The sequence below is a fragment of the Leucopleurus acutus genome, assembly GCF_964270905.1.
Source record: "Leucopleurus acutus genome assembly, chromosome: 7".
NCBI classification, from domain to species: domain Eukaryota; kingdom Metazoa; phylum Chordata; class Mammalia; order Artiodactyla; family Delphinidae; genus Leucopleurus; species Leucopleurus acutus.
The window spans coordinates 62,230,441-62,251,770 of NC_139150.1; the positions used below are offsets into that span (position 1 = coordinate 62,230,441).

Here is a 21,330-nt window from a genome sequence, read left to right on the forward strand (position 1 = left end):
GAATGGCAAGGATTTCTTAAACAAGACATGGAAGCTACTAACAATAAAATAAAAGATTGATATCATGACATTAAAATTAAGAACTACTAATCCTCAGAAAACTGTGTCAAGAATGCAAAACTTAAGCCATAAATTAGAATAAGAGATTTTCAATATATTTATCTAACAGAAGATTAGAAGACAGAATACATAAAGAAGTCCTATATAGCAAAAAGACAAAAAACCTAATTAAAAAAATTGGCAATATGCATGAAAAAATGTACAATAAAAGAAACAGATGGGATAAAAGCACAAGAACAGTACTAAAACGTATTAGTTATTAACATGAATGAAATATCTATCTCTATAATGTTAATTAAGTCTATTATTATCAAGTGTTAGCAAGTTTGTGAACCAGTAAGAAATCTTAAGCACTACTGGTGGGAATATAAATTGATACAACCACTTTGGAAAACAATTTAAAACTAACTTATAAATATTCACAAATCCTATGACTAGCAATCCATTTCCTAGGTATTTACCACAAGAAATTCTTATATATGTTTAAAAAGAAACATTTACAATCCTCTTTACAGCAGTATTGTTCATAAGACAAAAAATTAAATTAAAAATCCTGGAAAATAACCCAAATGTTCACTAACAGGAGAATGGATAGAGTATATTCTTACAATGATATATCAAACTGACATTAAAAAAATAAAATAGAATACTGTTACATACAACAACTTGAATACATAGTATTAGTGGGGGAAAAAGTTTGGTCACTGAAGCCTACTTAAATAGTAATGATGAGAGAGAGCATTTTTGTGATTCTAGCACCCGAGATCCAAGGCAAAAAAGAAAAAGGGACTTTTGGCCTCTATGCATGCGACAGATCATAACCAGGATTGCTATGTTTCTTAAAACATTTTAGGAAATATCCTAATATGTATTCACATTAGTAGATTGTTTTATACACAACAGACCAAAATATAAAACTACATTTAAAAAGAATAACACTAGATTTATAGACACAAATCTTAATAACCATGGCTTGATATGGTTGTAATAAATCATGTTGATGGCCTGGACAAGGGGCCGTGTATAGGAAATTCTTCTTATTCTTTTTATCTTAATTTGTAGACATAGCCTTGGTTGGCTTTTTGTTGGTAACCATATACCCAAGGCCTTTATATAGGTTTCTGGACAATTTTATGGCTGAGAGTCAAATAGGACAGCTAACCCTGATCGCAAATTCTGATCACTTTTGCACAGCAATTATGTACTCCAAACTAAAGATTAACTTGGAAAATTGATTTCATATGTATGGGTCTCAACTCCAGAGGAAAACTCCTTTTGAAATTCAGGAATCTATTACCCTTAGTGCCATTAACTTAAGACTGCTTGCAGAGAAGGTAGGAAAGAATAAGCTATTTAGTGGTCATTTTCTAAACAGTAGACATAGCAGTGACCCTGAGATCCTTTGCCACAGAGATGAACACCACCCCAATGGAGGTAAGGGAGTTGGAGTACCCAACTGTCAATACCAGCAGGCACCTTGATAGCCAATGTCATATGAGTTGGTGTAATTACATCTGATGCCTTTTCTACTACAATTATTCTCTCTGGAAATTTTAAGAATGGCAGCATCTGTTTTCAAGACGGAACACAATCAAAAGCTACCATCAGGTGCAGGCACTAGCCTAGCCCTTTATCACTAAGAAAAGGTAAGTAATCTCATTTATCCTCTAAAGATATATTTTCAAAGGAAAAAATAAAATTCTCTGCAATGAAAACAAAAGCTCTCCAGTTTCTCTGACTTGTTATATTCCAAATTCGTGGCTCTGACCTTTTCTTAAAACTTTAAACATCACAAGGAAATCAGTGGGAAGGCAATCATGTGCTAACCAAATACTTAAAGGGCAGAAAAATTCACTGAAGTGAAAAGAGATTAGTAAAGGGTGGAAAAGAGGACCAGCCCCTCCCAGTTTGGGCGAACAGATTTGGGATGAGTTACCAGGCAGAAACCCACAAGCAATTAACAGCTCTGACATCAGGGCACAAGCAAATATAAAACACTCAGTTCTAAGAAAGGCTCAGCAGAGGATCCCCTCAGGAGTTCAAGGTACTGGAGAGAAACTCTATGGGGAGTGGGTGGATTCCCGCCAAAACTCCATCAGGATAAAGGGGACTTTAAATCCTGGATATTAACTTGCTAGAAATCTGCCCCCCATTTCTTCCTTCAGCTCCATGGATAAATGTAATTAACGACAGTGACCCGATAATGAGTGCTTTTGATAAATGACATCCAGGATAAGTATTTTTTTATATAAATAGAAATTTAAAATGAAGAAAATTAAATGACGAGGACAGGAGATTTAATTATGTAGGTATTATACATGTCAAATTTTTAAAGGTAAATTACTATTTTGATTAGTTTTTGAAATGTCATTTTACAGGTATGAAAAGCATTTTGAAGGTGGGTTGGGAAGGGTCTCATGCCATTTATAACAGTACAAAACAACTTGCATAATTTCATCTTGCTTTTTCCTTTTCAGCTTGATTTTTATCTATGTGCCTCGGGCTCTACACAAAGGGCTGAAAACCAGAGCCTGTACTGCATTCTTGCTTCAAGCAGAAATGAAAGCTCCCAAACTCCTCTCTCTGGGCTATATCTTCTTGGCCCTGCTTTTTTTCCAGCAGGCCTGGGCTCAATTCCCAAGACAGTGTGTCACCATCGAGGCTTTGAGAAATGGCGTGTGTTGCCCAGACCTGTTCCCACTGTCTGGGCCTGGGACTGACCGCTGTGGTTCCTCATCGGGAAGAGGCAGGTGTGAAGTGGTGACAGCTGACTCCCGACCCCACGGCCCCCAGTACCCACATGATGGCAGAGATGACCGAGAGGGCTGGCCCACGCGCTTCTTCAACAGGACATGCCACTGCATTGGCAATTTCTCAGGATACAACTGTGGAACCTGCCGTCCTGGATGGAGAGGAGCTGCCTGTGACCAGAGGGTTCTCATAGGTAAGTGGGGTGTGAATGGATGCACAGTTCTGCGTGGAACTCAACACACTTACAGAATCCTGAACCAACTGAACTTTCAGAACTCCTAGAAATCATAAAGCTCAAGACTTACTTTTCACAGCTGAGGAAACTGAGGCTTAGAGAGGCTGAGAAATGTATTTGATTTAAGGAGTTGAAGGTGAACCTCAAGTCTTCTAATAACATTTCCTTTCAAAAGATTTGTTGAGCAACTCCTTTATACTAGGAACTGTGCTAGGTGTTTATGACTGGACCTTTCAGTAACTTTGCAAGATAGTTATGTTAATTGTGAGGTTCCGAAAGGTCAAGTCCATGTAGCTGGTATGTGGTAAACCTGGAATTCACACTGAGATGTGTCCAGCTCTAATCGATGAGCTTCTTCCACTACCCTTGCTGACCACAAGGATGGTTCCTGCTCTGATGATCAAGTTCAGCCATTTTACAAGATGAGCCTGGCCTGCAGCCTAAATGACAATAAATGAGAAAGCTTTAAATAGTAACAGTTGGCAATACTGCATTGTTTTCCTTGTGCCAAACATGGGACCAAGAGTTTCAGGGGACGTTTACTGAGCCTTTTTTTTTTTTTTTTTTTTTGTGGTACGCGGGCCTCTCATTGTAGCCTCTCCCGTTGCAGAGCACAGGCTCCGGACGCGCAGGCTCAGCGGCCATGGCTCATGGGCCCAGCCGCTCCGCGGCATGTGGGATCTTCCTGGACCGGGGCACGAACCCGTGTCCCCTGCATCGGCAGGCGGACTCGCAAACACTGCGCCACCAGGGAAGCCCCCTTTTTTTTTTAATTTAAGTATAGCTGATTTACAATGTTGTGGCTACAGCAAAGTGATTCAGTTATACATATATATCTATTTTTTCAGATTTTTTTCCCTTATGGGTTATCACAAAATATTGAGTATAGTTCCCTGTGCTACAGAGTACATCTTTGTTTGTTATTTATTTTATGTACAGTTGTATGTACATGTTAATCCCAAACTCCTAATTTATCCCTCCCCCCCTTTCCCTTTGGTAGCCGTAAGTTTGTTCTCTATGTCTGTGGGTGAGTCTTTATTCTGAGCCAGGCTCTGGTCTAAGTGCTTTTTATGTGTGTCCTCTTAGTCTTTACAGCTTTATAAAGCGGATATTTTTACACACACTTTACAGATGAAAAACTGATGCTTAGAGAAATATGTGCAGTCATAGAATGAGGCTCTGGTCTTAACCACTATACTATACCGCATACCGTGTTTTTGCAAAATTTATGATATTAAAAAGGTAGAAAATTCCAAGAAATATGCCAATAGTGAGCAGAAATCAATATAACAGGATCAGAGAATCATAAAGTCCATGGTAAGATTAAGGAAAGCTCATAGGAATCCTAGAGTAAGTTGGAGAGAGAAAGAGAGGGAGGGGAAGAGAGAGACAAAAGGCAGGCCTGAAGAAGGGACTTTAGCAAGGGGTATTTTTAAAAGTATAAAATGATGTGAGCACACATGTAAATTATCATTCACGGGTAAACGGGACGTGGTGTCACAAGATGATTGTGTGCATTGTCTACCCATGCCCACACTGCAGATGTTTTCACGTTTGAATTTTGTACCCTTAAAGTCAGGAGAAACCTACTGGACTTAAGTACAGAAGAAAAGAACCGCTTTGTCCGGGCCCTGGATATGGCAAAGCGTACAATTCACCCTCAGTTTGTCATTGCCACCAGGAGATCAGAAGAAATATTGGGGCCAGATGGCAACACCCCACAATTTGAGAACATTTCCATTTATAACTACTTTGTTTGGACGCACTACTACTCAGTCAAAAAGACTTTTCTGGGGGCAGGACAGGAAAGCTTTGGTGAAGTGGATTTCTCTCATGAGGGACCAGCGTTTCTCACATGGCATAGGTACCACCTGCTGCAGCTGGAGAGAGACATGCAGGTATGCACGAGGCATGGCCATGTTCATATCCTTTACAGAGGAGGTGACTTGTTTCTAAGTTGTTGATCCACTGTGTTCCGAATGATCAAAACAGGCGATGACAAAGCGATTGCACATTATTAATCTGCCTTTGGCATTCTGTTAAGTTTCTCCCTATGCTAATTACTTCCTTATTAATTAATCTTTACCCTTTGTGAAGTGAAAAGAAAGTCATCAGTGATGAGGAAGCCAACTGAGATATTTGTAGGTGTGAATTAAAGCACTGGACATATTCTACAGCTCTGTCATTGAAAAAATAACCCTCATATAGTTTGCAATGAAGGACTCTCACTTGATGTGTCTCCCTTTTCAAATGTAAACCAATACCTCCTCCTGGTTTGGATGAGGCAGGTGTGTATAACTTCTCAGTCTTCCAAGTCCCAAATGTATAGCTCACTTTATAAGTTGATGATTCGTTCTGATATGATACGGGGTTTAAATTATGAAAAAAATTATTTTTCATTTATATTGTCATATTTTAATTGAACTCCATTTTTTCCATGCCCCCTACCACTTTGAGGCTTATAGAAGACACCTACTAACAACATCCCATAGGTCAGACATCATTTTAATTTAAAAGGCATTGACTTTTTTGGCATAAAGTGAAGCTCAAAACAAAGTTATTTCCTGCTTATTTTTAATCAGATAAGCTAAAGCCACATTAAAGTATCTGTTAACATAAATACTTTCATATTGTTTATTTTACTAACTGCTCTATATTTTAAGAAACGTATTGTTATTTTTAAATGAAGTTTTTTAAAAAAATTTTTGTTATTGACGTACAGTTGATTTACAATGTTGTGTTAATTTCTGCTGTACAGCAAAGTGATTCAGTTATACATATCTATACATTCTTTTTTTATATTCTGTTCCATGATGGTATTCATAGGATATGGAATATAGTTCTCTGTGCTATACAGTAGGACCCTGTTGTTTATCAGTTCTGTATATAACAGCTTACATCTGCTAACCCCAACCTAACCCCTAGCCCCTTTAAAATTCTTAGATCTCAATTAGGAAATCCACAAACTGAACCTGTTTTCTAGATGAAATAACAGCAATGAATCCCTCCCCACAAATTAAAATCTAAAAATTAATCTAAAAATATCCGAGGGCAGATTCCCATATTGATTCGCAGTATGCTTGTGCCCAGCATTATCCAAGAAAATAAATGGTTAGAAGGGAGAGATTTAATGCACTAAAATACAGAACAAAATATTCACATGTAAGTAGTCCATCCATATGCAATTTGAGAGTGATTAAATGAATTCATCTGATACTCTGAACTTCATAGTTTATAGCTCTGATTTCAAGGCATTTTTCAGATTATGAGTAGATAAATCTGTCATTTGTAATCGACTCGAGCTCTTCTTGCCTTCAAGTCATTTTCCCCCAGGTACACCAAAATGAAAGGGCAGGTGGAAAGTATCTAAAAGCTTCAATTTTGCCTGCGTAAGCTTCAACCTCTATGACTTACGTTTTTAAAACCCAACAGCACAAGGGATCCAACAAATTACAATCTAAATGTAACGCACAGTTGAAATGCCACATGAATCTGCTCCAGCTCCCAGATGCCAGTTGCTGAACCACAAACTGACTCTTAATGATCCCTTAGAAGCTGTCACTAATTTTTGTGAACCAGAACAATGGCTTCTAAATAAGGACTCTAAAGCTCTGGAGATCAATAACTGGGGAATACCTTGGAAAGTTCTGACCCTCTAAAATACCCCGAGGACAAGGAAATGCTTCCTAGAAAGGGTTTAAAAGTAAAAGGTACATATGTACTAAATACTTGTGAGATAAAACAAGGGCAATCCCTACATTTATATTCCACACTCTAAATATAGCTCACTAAAGGCTTAAAGGGATGAGAAATAACAAGTACAATAAATACATGTTTAAAGGAACCCAGTAAAATAAGCATGTGATCTTGAGTCCAGCATTTTTAAAATTGTTGAGATCAGCTCTAAATGGAAACTAGGTCTCTGGTCTAAATAACAGTGTGCACAGAGAAATATTCTGCTTCAGTTTAGCATTTCCTGTCTGTATTAGTTTCTAGCAGAAGCCTGAGTCTTCATAGTTTAGATTCTGAAGCAGGGGTCTCTAAGTAAAACACCTTCAGTGCCCCGGCAGATAAGGCAAGTGTGAAAGAGCCTCTGTAGTCTGTGGCCAAACCAGAATCTAAATGCCTGAAGTTGTTCTGGTTAAATTAAAAAACAGAAACAAAATAAAAGGCACTGCTTCACATAATATATCTCAAGGCTGAGTCTGGCGCCAGATCAGGAGTTAGTCATGCTTGAACTAGAGATAAGAAAATGGAAGGAAGTGGAAATGTCAAAGTGTAGAAGTGATTATTGATAATTTTTAGTAAAACCAACAGAAATGTAACTACTTGCCTAAAAAAGAAAAGGAAGACACCTCCCCAAAGCATTTGCAGAAACTTCTGTATAACAAGTTGAGTTTCATTCCCTCTAGTGCCCAAGTGACTTCTTGTAGTAAATTTGAGGCTTTGTTAAATAAGGTATTTAAGTCCTCTAGCCCTTCAGACACCACTGACACACTAACTGGTTCCTAAGTGGCTGAAGAGAACTAATAGAAACAGAATGCCAGGGAGTAAACCAAGCAAAGGGAGAATTTTAAACAAAAGCAGAGAATGCTAACAGAGTTTCTGTGATCTAGGAAATGTTGCAGGATACTTCTTTCTCCCTTCCTTACTGGAATTTTGCCACCGGGAAGAACACCTGTGACATTTGCACCGATGACTTGATGGGATCAAGAAGCAACTTTGATTCCACTCTTATAAGCCCGAACTCCATCTTTTCTCAATGGCGAGTGGTCTGCGAATCCCTGGAAGATTATGATACCCTGGGAACCCTTTGTAACAGTAAGTTCCAAATGACAACTAGGATTCAGAATTGCCTGTTAGGTAAAGTGATTAAATGTGCTGCCTGAAGGCTCTTCATTCTACTAAGGACTTCAGACTAAAATCGACGTTTATTATGGAGAGTTGATGTACAAATATTCACTAAGTACCTAGGACAGTCAAGGCAATCTGGGGTGCTCCAGGGGAAAAAGAAAGTGCCTATACATTTTTCCATTGCTTTCCTTGAACAACTTGGTCAGTGCATTGCTCACTTTCTTATTTTGGAAATGTCTATTCTGTATTAATTAATCCTCTTAGTAAGCTTAGCACTGCTTAGTAGTCATGTGTCTTGTGTTGGAATTTCACAGAAAATGTTTCCCTAGGAAATGTGAAATATGCAGAAAGAGTTGGAAGTGCCCTGGGAGTAAAAAATACATATAATAATAATTACTATTATTATTGTATAATGATTATTACTACTATTTTATGTTATTATAATATATTATTTTTACTATTATGTTAATCTGGTCAGAAGGTTAAAAAACCAAAAGGTGACATGGAGGATGCCTTTAATAAAAGAAAGATACTGTACAGAAGATGTCTGCCAACTAGCTCTTTCCAGCTCTCCCAAAGTGAATACAAAAAGAGAATGATTAACCAGTTTTCCTAGCATCCTTTCTCCAGTGGTCTGAATGCCATCTCTGCCACAGGTCACGTTTCTGTCCTATGTGGATCAGCTCCTGTGAAGCTTTCTGTTCTCTTCCTTAGATCCTATTTTACCGTCTCTCTTGCTGCTAACAGAAGGTCTTAATTATCAGAGTCTTTTTATCCCATCTTATTTTTCTTCTTCAGGCACGTCTGGCTATTTTGAACTTTGTTCTTCCATATAAAAACTAGAATTATTGGAATTTATTTTTTATTTTATTATTATACTAATAACATTTATTCTGCACATATTCCTTTAGGCACCAAATATTAAATTACTTTGTAACTTAAATAGAGAATATTTTAAATAGAGCAAAGAAATTAAGTAGATTTTTCACCATTAGAAAATTATTTAGCCATATATAGGAATAAGAGAAGTAAATGTATATAAAATTTTATTCTGTAGAAGTTTAAAAATTAAAATAAAACTTTGTTTGGCATGCTGAATGAGATAAAATTGAGGATCAGTATGTCTTTAGATACCAAAACATTCATCTCTCTCTGACTGTGATTTTTTTTTAATTTGTTTGCACATGGACAACTTCTGCCATTGCACCTATTAACATCCTATGGATTGGAGTCCTGTGGGATTTCCATACAGGAATGAATGAAAAGTTCAGAGTGTCTGAAGTAGAAAGCAAATTTAAGAAGTATAGTGAAGAAAGAGCATGTTTTTCATGTGATGAATTAAAGGTGATATTTTAGTGGCTGGAAGAATGTTAGATGTCAATAATTAACTCTTGCAGTATACCGAATTTGGTGCATTTATGGAATACTGGAAAGATACTGTCCAGAAAGCATATGAGGACATAAGCATGCAATGTCTAAGGAAGGTTTGATCTAAAGCTGTACAGGTATGGGTGTCTTGTAAAAGATGATCAGTGAAACCACAGGAATGGATAATTTCATCCAAGAAGAAAAGTAGAGAGAGGCAAGAATTACCGTGAGGATTAAATCAGATATCTTATTAAAGTATGTGATACCATATCAGACACATTAATATGTGTTCAATAAAATGTTATTTTCCTTTTTTCTTTCACTGGCCTAATAAATAAAACAGTTCTTGTCTAGCTTCCTATCCTTCCCGCCATCCACTACACCCTTACATTGCCACATACCCTAGGCAAGCTGTTCACCTAACAGGCCCTCTTGTACAATCAACCTCATCTTTTCATAAATCAACATACACCAAACAACTATTTAGCTTTAATTATATGCCAGTGCTGGATCAAGACTGGAGGACACACTGGTGATCAAGAAAAGAGTTTGTGCTCCGATGGGGCTTATATGATGCATAGAAGAAAGCTTATCTCTTTTACTATTACCTCTGCTTAAAATGCTTGACTTGAAAAATCTGTCTTATTTCACCTCTGGCAATTTTCCTCAGTCCTTCAGGGCTCTTTGCAAATCTCTCTACCTAATGAAGGCTTCCTGAAGCCATCCAATTGGGAAGAATTGATTCTCTCACTTACGCTCTCCCCCGTTCCCACCCCCGCCTTCCCTCCCTTCCCTATTTCTCCTTCTCTCCCTCCCTGTCTCCCCAAAGGCATCTCTGTATCTCTAGGGGTACCTATTATCCCTAGTACAGCAGCTCTTTGTTTACCTGTTTATCTTACTGACCTTAAAATGTTTCAATTATTTTCCACGTTAATTGCTGAAAAATATGTGGTGATTGCAATACAGACCGCTTCCCAAAGAGATTTAAGGTTGTTTTAACTTTATTTCTCTGAAGGCTTGAAAGAGCATTCAAGTACAAAATTTCATATGTGTATGCAATATGGATTTCAGTGTAGAGTTCTGATTTATGAGATTATGTTGGTAGGATTTAATTTTCCATGGAATTTTCATTTTAATGTGTTCTCTTGAAAAAAGCATATGTTGATTTAACAAATACAAGGACCTCTATCTGTTATTGTGATCATCTTTTTTCTCAGGTGATTTTGTGTATCACATATTTTCCCTATTCACAGAAGTTGGACATGATAACTTATTTCCTCACTTTAATGCCACTAAATATGCACTTTAAAAATTTTCTCTTCTACCAAGGAAACCCTGTTTTTCAGTGTTCGTGCTATGTATACAAATTTGAAAAGCAAAGCTAAGATCTCTAAATGTTCTATACATGTTCACCGTTTCCCATCTTTTCCCCAGGCACTGAGGGTAGGCCAATTAGGAGAAATCCAGCTGGAAATGTGGCTAGACCAATGGTGCAACGTCTTCCTGAACCACAGGATGTCACTCAGTGCTTGGAAGTTGGTTTATTTGACACACCTCCTTTTTATTCCACTTCTACAAACAGTTTCCGAAACACAGTGGAAGGCAAGTAAAAATCGGTGCTCTGAATTGACCTAGTTGTTACACGGAAAACTATTCAAATTCAAATCTCTTTGAAAAAAACCTTTGAATGCCATAAGGATCCTGTAAGTTTATGTGAATAGGGCCGCCTATTATGATATAATCACAATTCTCTGCTCAAAAAAAGAACTTTCTTAAAGAAAAGTGTGAGACCCTGAAACTTTTTATCATAGGAGAAGCCCTTGGAAATGATTCTGTTAAAATACCTAAAAGGTATTAAACTCAAATTTCTGTTAGGTAGCTGGCCGATATGTGTATAACTATATCAAATTCTAGTATAGGCAAATAATATTCAAGACTTGGAGAGATTATTAATTTTTTTCTTAAAAAATATAATAAAAAATCCTGAACATAAGTTGCCATCTACTAACGCCTGGTTTGGACACCTGTTTTATTTAGGTATCATCCTGCAACTTTTATTAAGATCTATAAAAATTAGAACTTGCATCTAGAGATATTTAATTTGGTTTTCCTTGCTTAATTCAAAGTATTTTAAAGCTGAGAAACTGAGGTCCAAAGAAGTGAAATTAATTTCCAAAGATATCCAGCTAGATTCAAATCCAAATTTTCTAAGTCCTCTAAAATAAATTATATTTCATTTATAATTATTTTATAAAATAATTTACTTTATAAAATAAATTTTGATACCTCTAAATTATTCATGATACATATTTAAAGTTTTAAAAGAGTAGAATCACATTTAACTTTATTATAAACTTGTTATTGTCAAATTTTACCTTAAATACTGCATTGCACATGTTAGACCGCCCTCCCCCCAACCAATAAAAGGGAATAGATCTCTCTTTCCCATAATCTGAGATACCTGATGTATAGATCCGATAATGATTTTCAATTATCTCCCCTTTTATCATCAAAATTATCTGCCATTCTTTCCTATCTTTATGTTAATTTTCATAACTACAATGATACACTGACTTGGAGAAGACTCAATAAATAATAACCGTATTTTGACTAAGCCGGTATTTATAAACTAAGACTATAAGTAGTGATTTCATAAAGAATTTGCAGATTGTGTCTTACTGATGCTCAATCAAAAGACAAATTGTACTGATTTCCTGACAGAATGCATGAAAAGATTAGAGCTTAACCACCTGCTGTGTACATTACAATCTTTAAACGTTTTATGAGTCAAAAAATAATGGAATAAACATATAAAAAATGAGTAAATGAATAACTATAATTATACAACTGAGTTAATGTATTTCAAATTCTAATTTTGTTTTATAATATACAGCCCTTCCCTGCTATCCCCGCTCTGGTCCTTCAAGCTAACTACACACACTTGTAATTCCATCCCACATCAGAGACCATCTATTTTTGTTTGTGATCTATCCTTGTCTTCTCTCTAATATGTATTCATGAACAATATATATATGTGAGTATATATGGGAAATATATATGTTATATATAATATGGGAAATGTATATATTATATATAATAGATATATAATCTGTGGATTATATATAAAATGGGAATATATATATGATCCATATGTGAAATATATATAATATGGAAATGTATTTGGAGAAGATATATATATATAGAATACAGATCATTCTCAAAAGTTCTATAAACGTTTTGACAGCAGTCTTTTCAGATATTTAAAACTAGCATAGAGATGGTAAGAAAGCTCTGAGAAACTGTAACTTCTCCACAAAAATAATTTTCTAAAAATAAACATGCTGACAGTCATTCAAAAGGAATAAGGTAGGAGACTAAAGTAACATCTGGCAATTTAAGCTCCAGGACAATCAGAGTGGTGTTCTCCCAATTGTATCAACAGTTTTTGTAGAAGCTAGAGCTTTCCACTATCTTTATTTCCATGTAGACCAATGTTACCCTTGTCAAAATAGAGTGTTCTATATATTTTGACTGGTAGTCTTTGCAGGTCATTATTTTTAACCTAGAGGCTACATTTAGAATGCCATGCCACTAGCTTCAAACTAACCTAGCTCTCGGTACAGCAAACACATGTCACCAACCATAGGTACAGAGAAGCAGTGCTATTACACTAAGGTAAAAATTGGCCTGACAAGCTTAGGAAAAATTGTTTCCCAATATAATCACTGCTTTGGACTTGAAAAGTTAGACATGTGTAATGGTTTTTACTAGTCTCATCCTTGTTTTTGTATCTAGGTTACAGTGATCCCACAGGAAGGTATGACCCTACTGTGCGAAGCCTTCACAATTTGGCTCATCTATTCCTGAATGGAACCGGGGGGCAAACTCATTTATCTCCCAATGATCCGATTTTTGTCCTCCTACATACTTTCACTGATGCAGTCTTTGATGAATGGCTGAGGAGATATACTGCTGGTAAAACTCTTTCATATGCTTTTTGCAGGCTCAGCAAAGGAGTTGTTCAGATGGCATAGTTACCACTTTAGGCTAAGCATCTGGCACATTTAAACTACACTTAACAATAGGATAAAATAGCTCTAATATCTAGCCATTTCCAACTATTCTAAACCACTCTGAAAAGGCAGATGAGAAGTCTCTCAGAATAGTAATTGTAAGAGGATACTTATTAACATTCAATAGGACTAAAAAGGTAATCCCTTCTCCTTTTTACCATGTAAAGATGACTACCATGTTTCCCCAATTTTTCTTTCTCATATCTTCCTATGAACATCCTCATTGTTTTTTAATATGAATGCAAAAACCTTAAAGAGCTCTTCTTTGATACCCCAAAAGACGGAAAAAATACACTCATAATCCACAGTTCTGATTCTTATTACTTTACGGCCTCTCACAAATGGAAATTTTATTCAACTTGAAAAGTTAATGTTAGTTTTTATATCACACTGTAGAAAATCTCTTTTAAGTTCATTGTAATGCATTTTTAAAATATTATTTAAAGGCTACTTTCTCTTCACTCAGCTGAGAGGGTTGTATTACTATTCAAACAATGAATGTGCTTTTACTGGTTAAAACATCATAAATTTTCACATTTTAAAAGTGTTCTAAGTTTTGTCTTATGTGCCTTTACTTCGTCATGCACATAAACATAATATTGGAGATTAACTATCTACTGATTCATTTATTCATTCAGCCATCTCTTACTTCTGTGCTGTGTGTGTATGTGTGTGTGTGTGTGTGTGTGTGTGTCTGTGAGAGAGAGAGAGAGAGAGAGAGAGAGAGAGAGAGAGAGAGAGAGAATATAAGAGAAACCGCTAATCTAACCTGATTTGGACCATTAATTGATGAGTTGGTCAAAACAGTTTGTTTCATCTGAAAACAATTTAAGAAATAAATAGCTTAAATACAAATATTTATTCACTTATCAATCTTCTATGAATTCACTGATTGGAGTTCCATCTGATTTTTCATGTGTATTTATATACATACATACAACCATAATGAATTGTCTATAATTTACAGTGTCTGTTTCTTTAAAGTGAAACAAGAAATTAACAACCCCTGTGATGCAATCTGAGTACAGTATTATTCTAAATTTTCATAATGCTCCCCTAACCCTTAAAAATCATAGTTGCTCATTCCTAATTCTATAGCAACGTTGCAGCCACTTATTCTTAATAAATCTTTCCAAAGCATTCCATTTATTTATTATAAAAACAACATCCTCCTCTTTTTACAATCATAATTATCGATTTACATGTGTTTTGTTATATTACTTTTATTTCAATAACAAATAACTAGAATTAGTAGGTTTAGAAATGAACATAACAAACTTTTGTTAAACATACACTGCTGGAAACTAGACAGCAATGTATAAACTGACAATAAGCATATGTAAATAAATATAGAGTATGTTATATGGGGGAAAGTCTTTGTAGACAAGTAAAATCAGGAAAGGGGATAGGCAGCACTGCGTAAGTATATGGAGAAAAACGCTCCCAAGACAAAGGAACAAAGGAGCCACTGTGGCTGGAGCAGAGTGGGGAGTGGGGAGAAAACGGAGGGAGATGACAAGGTCAGAGAGAAAACGGGGCAGATCCTTAAAGACATTGGGTTTAATTCTAAGACAGAAGGGGAGCCATTGAAGGGTCTGACACAGGGAAGCAACATTGCAATCCAATTGCTATTGTTATTTTTATTCTTCTTCTTTTCCTCCACTTATTTTAATGGACATAACTTTTTTATGCAGCTGTAACTGGACTAGGTTGAGGCCAATTCAGTAAAGATGAAGTGGGAAGTTTAAAAATGATCTAAGTTATTAGCTTTAACATCTAACTTTAACAAATAATTAATAGGAGTAGTGCCTTGAGGCCAGGAACCTTGTCTTTTGTTTAATGCTATACCCCATGTGCCTAGATCAGTGCCTGGCATTAGCAGGAGCTCAATAGATTTCAGTGGATAAATATTTAATTAGCATTAATTCATAGTACATTTAAAATCACTAGATTTTAAATTTAAAGTTACAAAAATATAAACACTACCTGCCATTTCTATGATCAATTTTTCTTCAGAGTAGATGCTAAAATACTCTCCTGTGCTTCACAGGATCACAGTGACTGTCCAGGTAATATACTTCTTGCGAACAGAAAACCTAACATTTCACTAGCCTTCTCACATATTTCAGCTCTTTTAAATGTATTTCCACTAATGTCCTACCCAAACCCACTTCCAACTCTGGTTTTGTGACATTCCATTTGGCATTTAATTGTACCAATATAAATATAAACAACAACAACAACAAAAAGGAATGATCTTTTGTCACAAAGAGTATATCACTCCTTTTATCTGTGATAACAGAAACTTACTAATAATATAAATGCCTATGATTTTTATTTAAGTAGAAAGATGAAAGGCGGCAGGAAGCAAATAGGATTCTAGGACCTTGATTCAAAGTGTTAAGTGCTTTTTGTTAACTGAGTAAAACCCAGGGAATAAGTTAATATTTATTTCTCTAATTAAACAGAAAAATGAAAAATACTAAACAGAAATAGTCATAGTCAAGGACAAACCTCATTAGCTACAGTGTCTCTCATATTTAAATCATAGATGATACTACAGCAAATTACAGGTCCAATCTTTTCTTTAGCTTTGAAAAGTAAGTTTAATGAATTTTATTCAAATTAGTTTCTGTAATATAAAAGTAAAACAACTAATGATCATTATAGATAAGAAAAGACTAAAATTTCCTTATTTTTAAACTCTCTTTTTGTACTGGATGGCATGTTAGTGCTGTACTCAAAGCATCTGAGCTCTGTTTTATGCAATTCCCTGTTCTGCTGTAGTGAAACATTTTTATGTCTTTACTCAGTGTAAAATATGAAAGAATTTTTAATGTTACCCTTGAATACTTTGGGTCACCTTCAGAACATAATAATAATGTATTAATATTAGCTTGAGTTTGTCTATTAACAAGGTGTCTTTGACATATTTTAGATATATCCACATTTCCATTGGAAAATGCCCCTATTGGACATAACAGACAATACAATATGGTACCATTTTGGCCTCCAATTACCAACATAGAAATGTTTGTTACTGCTCCAGACAACCTGGGATACACTTATGAAGTTCAATGGTCAAGTGAGTACTGAAAATGTATTTTTACTGTGGAAATTTCCGAAAGCAAATTTGTCACCCTTAAAGTAATCACATTTTTCTGAGATAAAGTAATCCACAGTTTTCCACTTGGATTTAGAAGCTTTCATTTGAATTTTTATTTGTGGATAAAGAGACTGAATTTAACATTTGTTGAGAGCCCACTCTGACCTGGTATTGAGCTGATTACATACCACACTATTTCATTTAATCCTTACAACCCTCTGAGGCAAGCATTAAAATCCTCATTTTACAAATAAGGAAGACGAGGCTTAGAGGGAGTAATTGTCAAGGATCACCTTTCTAGCGAGTATAGAGAATGAGTCTTGAGCTTAGCCCTGTGTAATATGCCCTTATTTTTCTACTACATAATGTTGCTTCCGTTTATTTAGCCAAAAAAAAAAAAAAGAGATGGAGATATTCTGAGCTGTTTTTTCTGAGGTTTTGAAATTCAAAACTTTCTGATTTAATTTTAAATACCTTTCTTAACAAAGGCAGTGGGGTACAGTGGAAGAGCACAGGATCTGGATCCTGAAAGACCTGGGCTCCAAAACCAATCTACTGCATACTAACCAAATGACCTTGGGCAAGTGACTCAAACTCTGAGCCATCATTTCCTTTAGAATGAATATAATAACTATCCCAGTAGGGCTCACTATGAGAAATCGGAAAGTGCTTTGAAGATGCCAGGTGCCATAACAGGCGATGTAGCCAATAAAAATTAAATATGAGTACTTTGTAAAGTGCCTGGAACAGTGCCTCTGTTAGGGTATCCAATTTGGGGTGGCAACTGTTTTATTATTTATTTTTTGCTCTCGTTTTCTTTTTCACACAGGTCGGAATTTTAGTATTTCTGAGATTGTTACCATAGCGGTAGTTGCTGCTTTATTACTGGTTGCAGTCATTTTTGTGGGTGCTTCTTGTCTGATTCGTGCCAGAAGAAACATGGATGAAGCAAATCAGTCTCTCCTTACTGATCAGTATCAACACTATGTTGAAGAATATGAAAAAATCCAGAATCCTAATCAGTCTGTGGTGTAATTACAAGTGGTATATTCTCTTATGCATTACTATCATAAAACCATATGGTTGAAAAATAATAGGTTGAGTTAGTAACTGTATTTTCTTTCATTCTGTTACTTCCGTCCTTGTGCATGCACATGCTGGAATTCAAAGCACCAGATACTGTTTTCCAGAACTGGGGAAAGTCACAATATTTTCAATGTTTTCTATTTTTCAGTTCTATTTATAATGGTAGGTTGCACCCATTCTATGGTATTTAAGCAGATAGTATGAAGATTTGGGGCATGTTTTGAAGGTCAACTATATGACAATATAAATAAGTTGTTGTACTTTGTTCATATGGTAAAGAAAAATCATGATTGATCGTAAACCCCTGATTAAAATACATGAGTAGGATGCAAATGAACTTATTTACGAAGCAGAAACAGACTCACAGACATAGAAAACAAACTTTCAGTTACAGCTGGGAAAGGGGGTGGGGGAGGGATACAGAAGGAGTTGTGATTAGCAGATACAAACTACTATATATAAAATAGATAAACAACAAGGTCCTACTGTATAGCACAGGGAACTATATTCAATATCCTATAATAAACCATAATGGAAAAGAATATGTATATACATGTATAACTGAACCACTTTGCTGTACACCAGAAACTAACACAACATTGTAAATCAACTACACTTCAATAAAAAATTTAAAAAAAAAAAGAGTAGACATTTCTACAATGTCAAGATGTAAATACATTTCCATTCATTGACACTGGCCAACAGATATAAAGGAAGCTACATTTGTAGTTTAAATTAATTATGTGACATTATAAATGGGATCCCAATTAGCTTTTTCAAACTGATCTTCCCCTTTGATCATCAGCCTATATTATTCAGTTTAAGGTTCAAGGCCACAACAAAATCACAATCTTTGTCACACTTGGGAGAGGTAAAAGCTTTACTTTGTTTAAAAGACTGTCAATAGTGCCTATGCTTGCGGCGGTGTTTTCCTACCTCAATTCACTGAAAAAAGAACTACCCATCCATGCATTTCACCTCCCACTTCCTCTTCTAGTTTCTTAGAGGTCCACAAGGAAGGCATAAATGTAGAGAATATGTGTCATAGTGCTCTACAAATAGCATCAGTTCATGGTGTTTAATTCAAATACCATTTTCTTGTCATTTATCAGCCTTTTATATATTTTCAAAATAAAATATTAAAATATTATTTCATCAGTCCCCCTTTTCTGTACAATTCTGCGAGAACGTCATTCTTTAATTTCTTCCTATCTTTTAACAAAATATTTTTTTCTCTTTTTGATCTTGTATTACAGAAACAATATTCCCAATGAAGAACTCTTATAGGCTGGTTATATGAACAAACATTTTAATGAAAATTGGTTAAAAAGAAATAATATCAGTAATAATTATACACTATAGAAAATGGGTAGTCTCATATTCCCAACTCAATAAACAGAAACAAGATTAAAGTTATATACACCTGATTGGTTACTGGGTTTCCTGCTATTAAGCAATCTTCAGGCTATGTACACAAGATAAACAGACAAAACATGTTAGTGAAAGAGAATGTATATAACAATAATATTGTTTTAACTTTCAAAGAGGATTACTCAGTTGGTTCTCTCGAATACATTTTGATTTATTAAAATCTTATGTACTCAAAGCTTTTCAGATAAATTGTTGTATAATGTAAGGTTTATTTTTATATAAACATCAATGAAACTGAGTTCCTTACTTCATGTTTTTGGAGATTTACTAAGTACTCATTTCATAAACATGTATCAAGCACACACTACGGATTTGGGGAGGGGAAAGTCAGGAACATAAAATTAAGGTGACATTTGACTTGGGCCTTAAGGAATACCATTGAATTTACCAAATATAAGAGTAGAGAATGAGATTCCATGCAGAAGTGACAGCATGAGCAAAGTCACAGAAGTTTGAAAGAGCATGGAACATTCAAAACTATAAAGCAGGTCAGCGTGGTTAGAGCACAGTTTTCATGGAGGGGAGAAGAAATATAAATTGGGAATAAAATCAGTGTCCTATGTGCAATCCTCGGAAATTTGGAATTCATTCTATTTGAATTCCAAATTTGGAATGAGAGAACAGGGGACAGTCACAAAGTATGTCTGAGAAAGATAACGGTGGAGGTAATATTTTTAAATAATGATGATTAAGAATGATTTGGGGGCTTCCCTGGTGGCGCAGTGGTTGAGAGTCCGCCTCCGCCTGCCAATGCGGGGGACACGGGTTCGTGCCCCGGTCCGGGAAGATCCCACATGCCACGGAGTGGCTGGGCCTGTGAGCCATGGCCGCTGAGCCTGCGCGTCCGGAGCCTGTGCTCCGCAACGGGAGAGGCCACAACAGTGAGAGGCCCGCGTACCGCAAAAAAAAAAAAAAAAAAAAAAAAGATTTGGAATGGCCAGAGTACAAACTAAGAGACTAGTTAATATCAAATAGTTCATGGGAGAGAGGAGGAGAGCCTGTCCCGAAACATGAGCATTAATTCTAAGAAATCCTAACTCTAATAGAGAGCTACACCCATTGCCTTATAAATATAGCTTTGATAATTTCTGCCTAAATGTGCTGCTTTATTTTTCTTTTACTCAAGGATTTCTTTCTATTTATTTTACAGCTCTGTAAGATCTTAAGACTTATCTTGATCAGGTAACCATTCCTCCCCCTATAATATGCTACATTATTCATTGTAAATAATATTCTTCTGCAATCTTGGAGATTTTTCACTGGTTCTCAGTCCTCCAGCCCTCTTATAAAACACAGTAAATGAAATTATTATGTACTCACTGGAAAGCACACTGCATACCACTTAAACCCACTCTTTCCTGTTGCATAAGCATACACTGCATGCCAATACCACAAACTGAGCTGAGCTTTATAGTCTAAACAGAGTGAGTAAAAATGCCTGATTGGACCTTCCTATATAATCAAGAATGAAAAGCTATTACTTTTGTATCCCTCTGAAGTTATATCCTGTCTTCTTTCCTATAAGCAGATTTCAGAGATGGTGCTCACTTACAGCTCCATGTAATCTTTAAAACTGGATGCAGGGAGAAAGAAGATTTGTCTATTAAAATAACTGTTCCAAGATTTGTTATGAGACACTTGTTCTGAGCTCAGTCCATGAAGACCCAGTAACATCATGCATTTTGTTCTTCGCCATTTCCTAATCAAAATCATTACACAATCATGCATTTTGTTCTTCGCCATTTCCTAGTCAAAATCATTACACAAGCAACCAATCAATGGAAGATCAAGTTGGGCACAGAGAGCTAATATGAAACAGAAAAAAGAAAAAAAATTAAATATGTTAACAAACCAAGAACAGAGCTTGATATGAAAGAACTGAAATGTAAAAGGAAAAATGCAAAATCTCCCACTTTGAAAGCACAATTGAAAAATTAAAGGGTAGAACAAGACAGAAGCTAGCAAGAGATTTTAGTGAATTTCAAGGCCAGTATAAGGCAATAGTGCAATGCAACCAATAAAGTGGGGGGAGGAATGCTATGTGATTGATGAAGAGAAAAGAAATACTATGGAAGTGCTAAGGTATTATGCATCACTAACACAGGAACAGAAATCTGTGGTGTCTGAGTCACATCTAGAGTATTTATTTGACTTAAAGGTCACGGTTTAAGAGAAACATTAACAAACTGGAACATGCCTCTCCATCTTTTAAGTGATACAATTACTAGCCCAAGAGAGAAACTTGGAAGTCACCCTTGAATTCTACCATTTCTCTCAATCCTCACATCCAATTAATTAATCATCTTGATAATACAGCCAGTATCTATTGGTCAGTATCTCCTGGGCACTGAACCCATCATCTAAGA

General features: G+C 35.7%; 1 protein-coding gene across 1 annotated transcript; it reads left to right on the top strand.

The window, feature by feature from the left end:
* Positions 1–2,619: 2,619 nt before the first annotated feature.
* On the top strand, positions 2,620–17,482 carry TYRP1 (tyrosinase related protein 1; the record flags this gene model as incomplete). Its single annotated transcript, XM_082843388.1, has 7 exons — positions 2,620–3,004; positions 4,622–4,944; positions 7,663–7,867; positions 10,703–10,870; positions 13,064–13,243; positions 16,280–16,426; positions 17,277–17,482. 7 exons carry the CDS (start codon positions 2,620–2,622, stop codon positions 17,480–17,482), a joined length of 1,614 nt encoding a protein of 537 aa, XP_082699514.1.
* Positions 17,483–21,330: the final 3,848 nt, after the last annotated feature.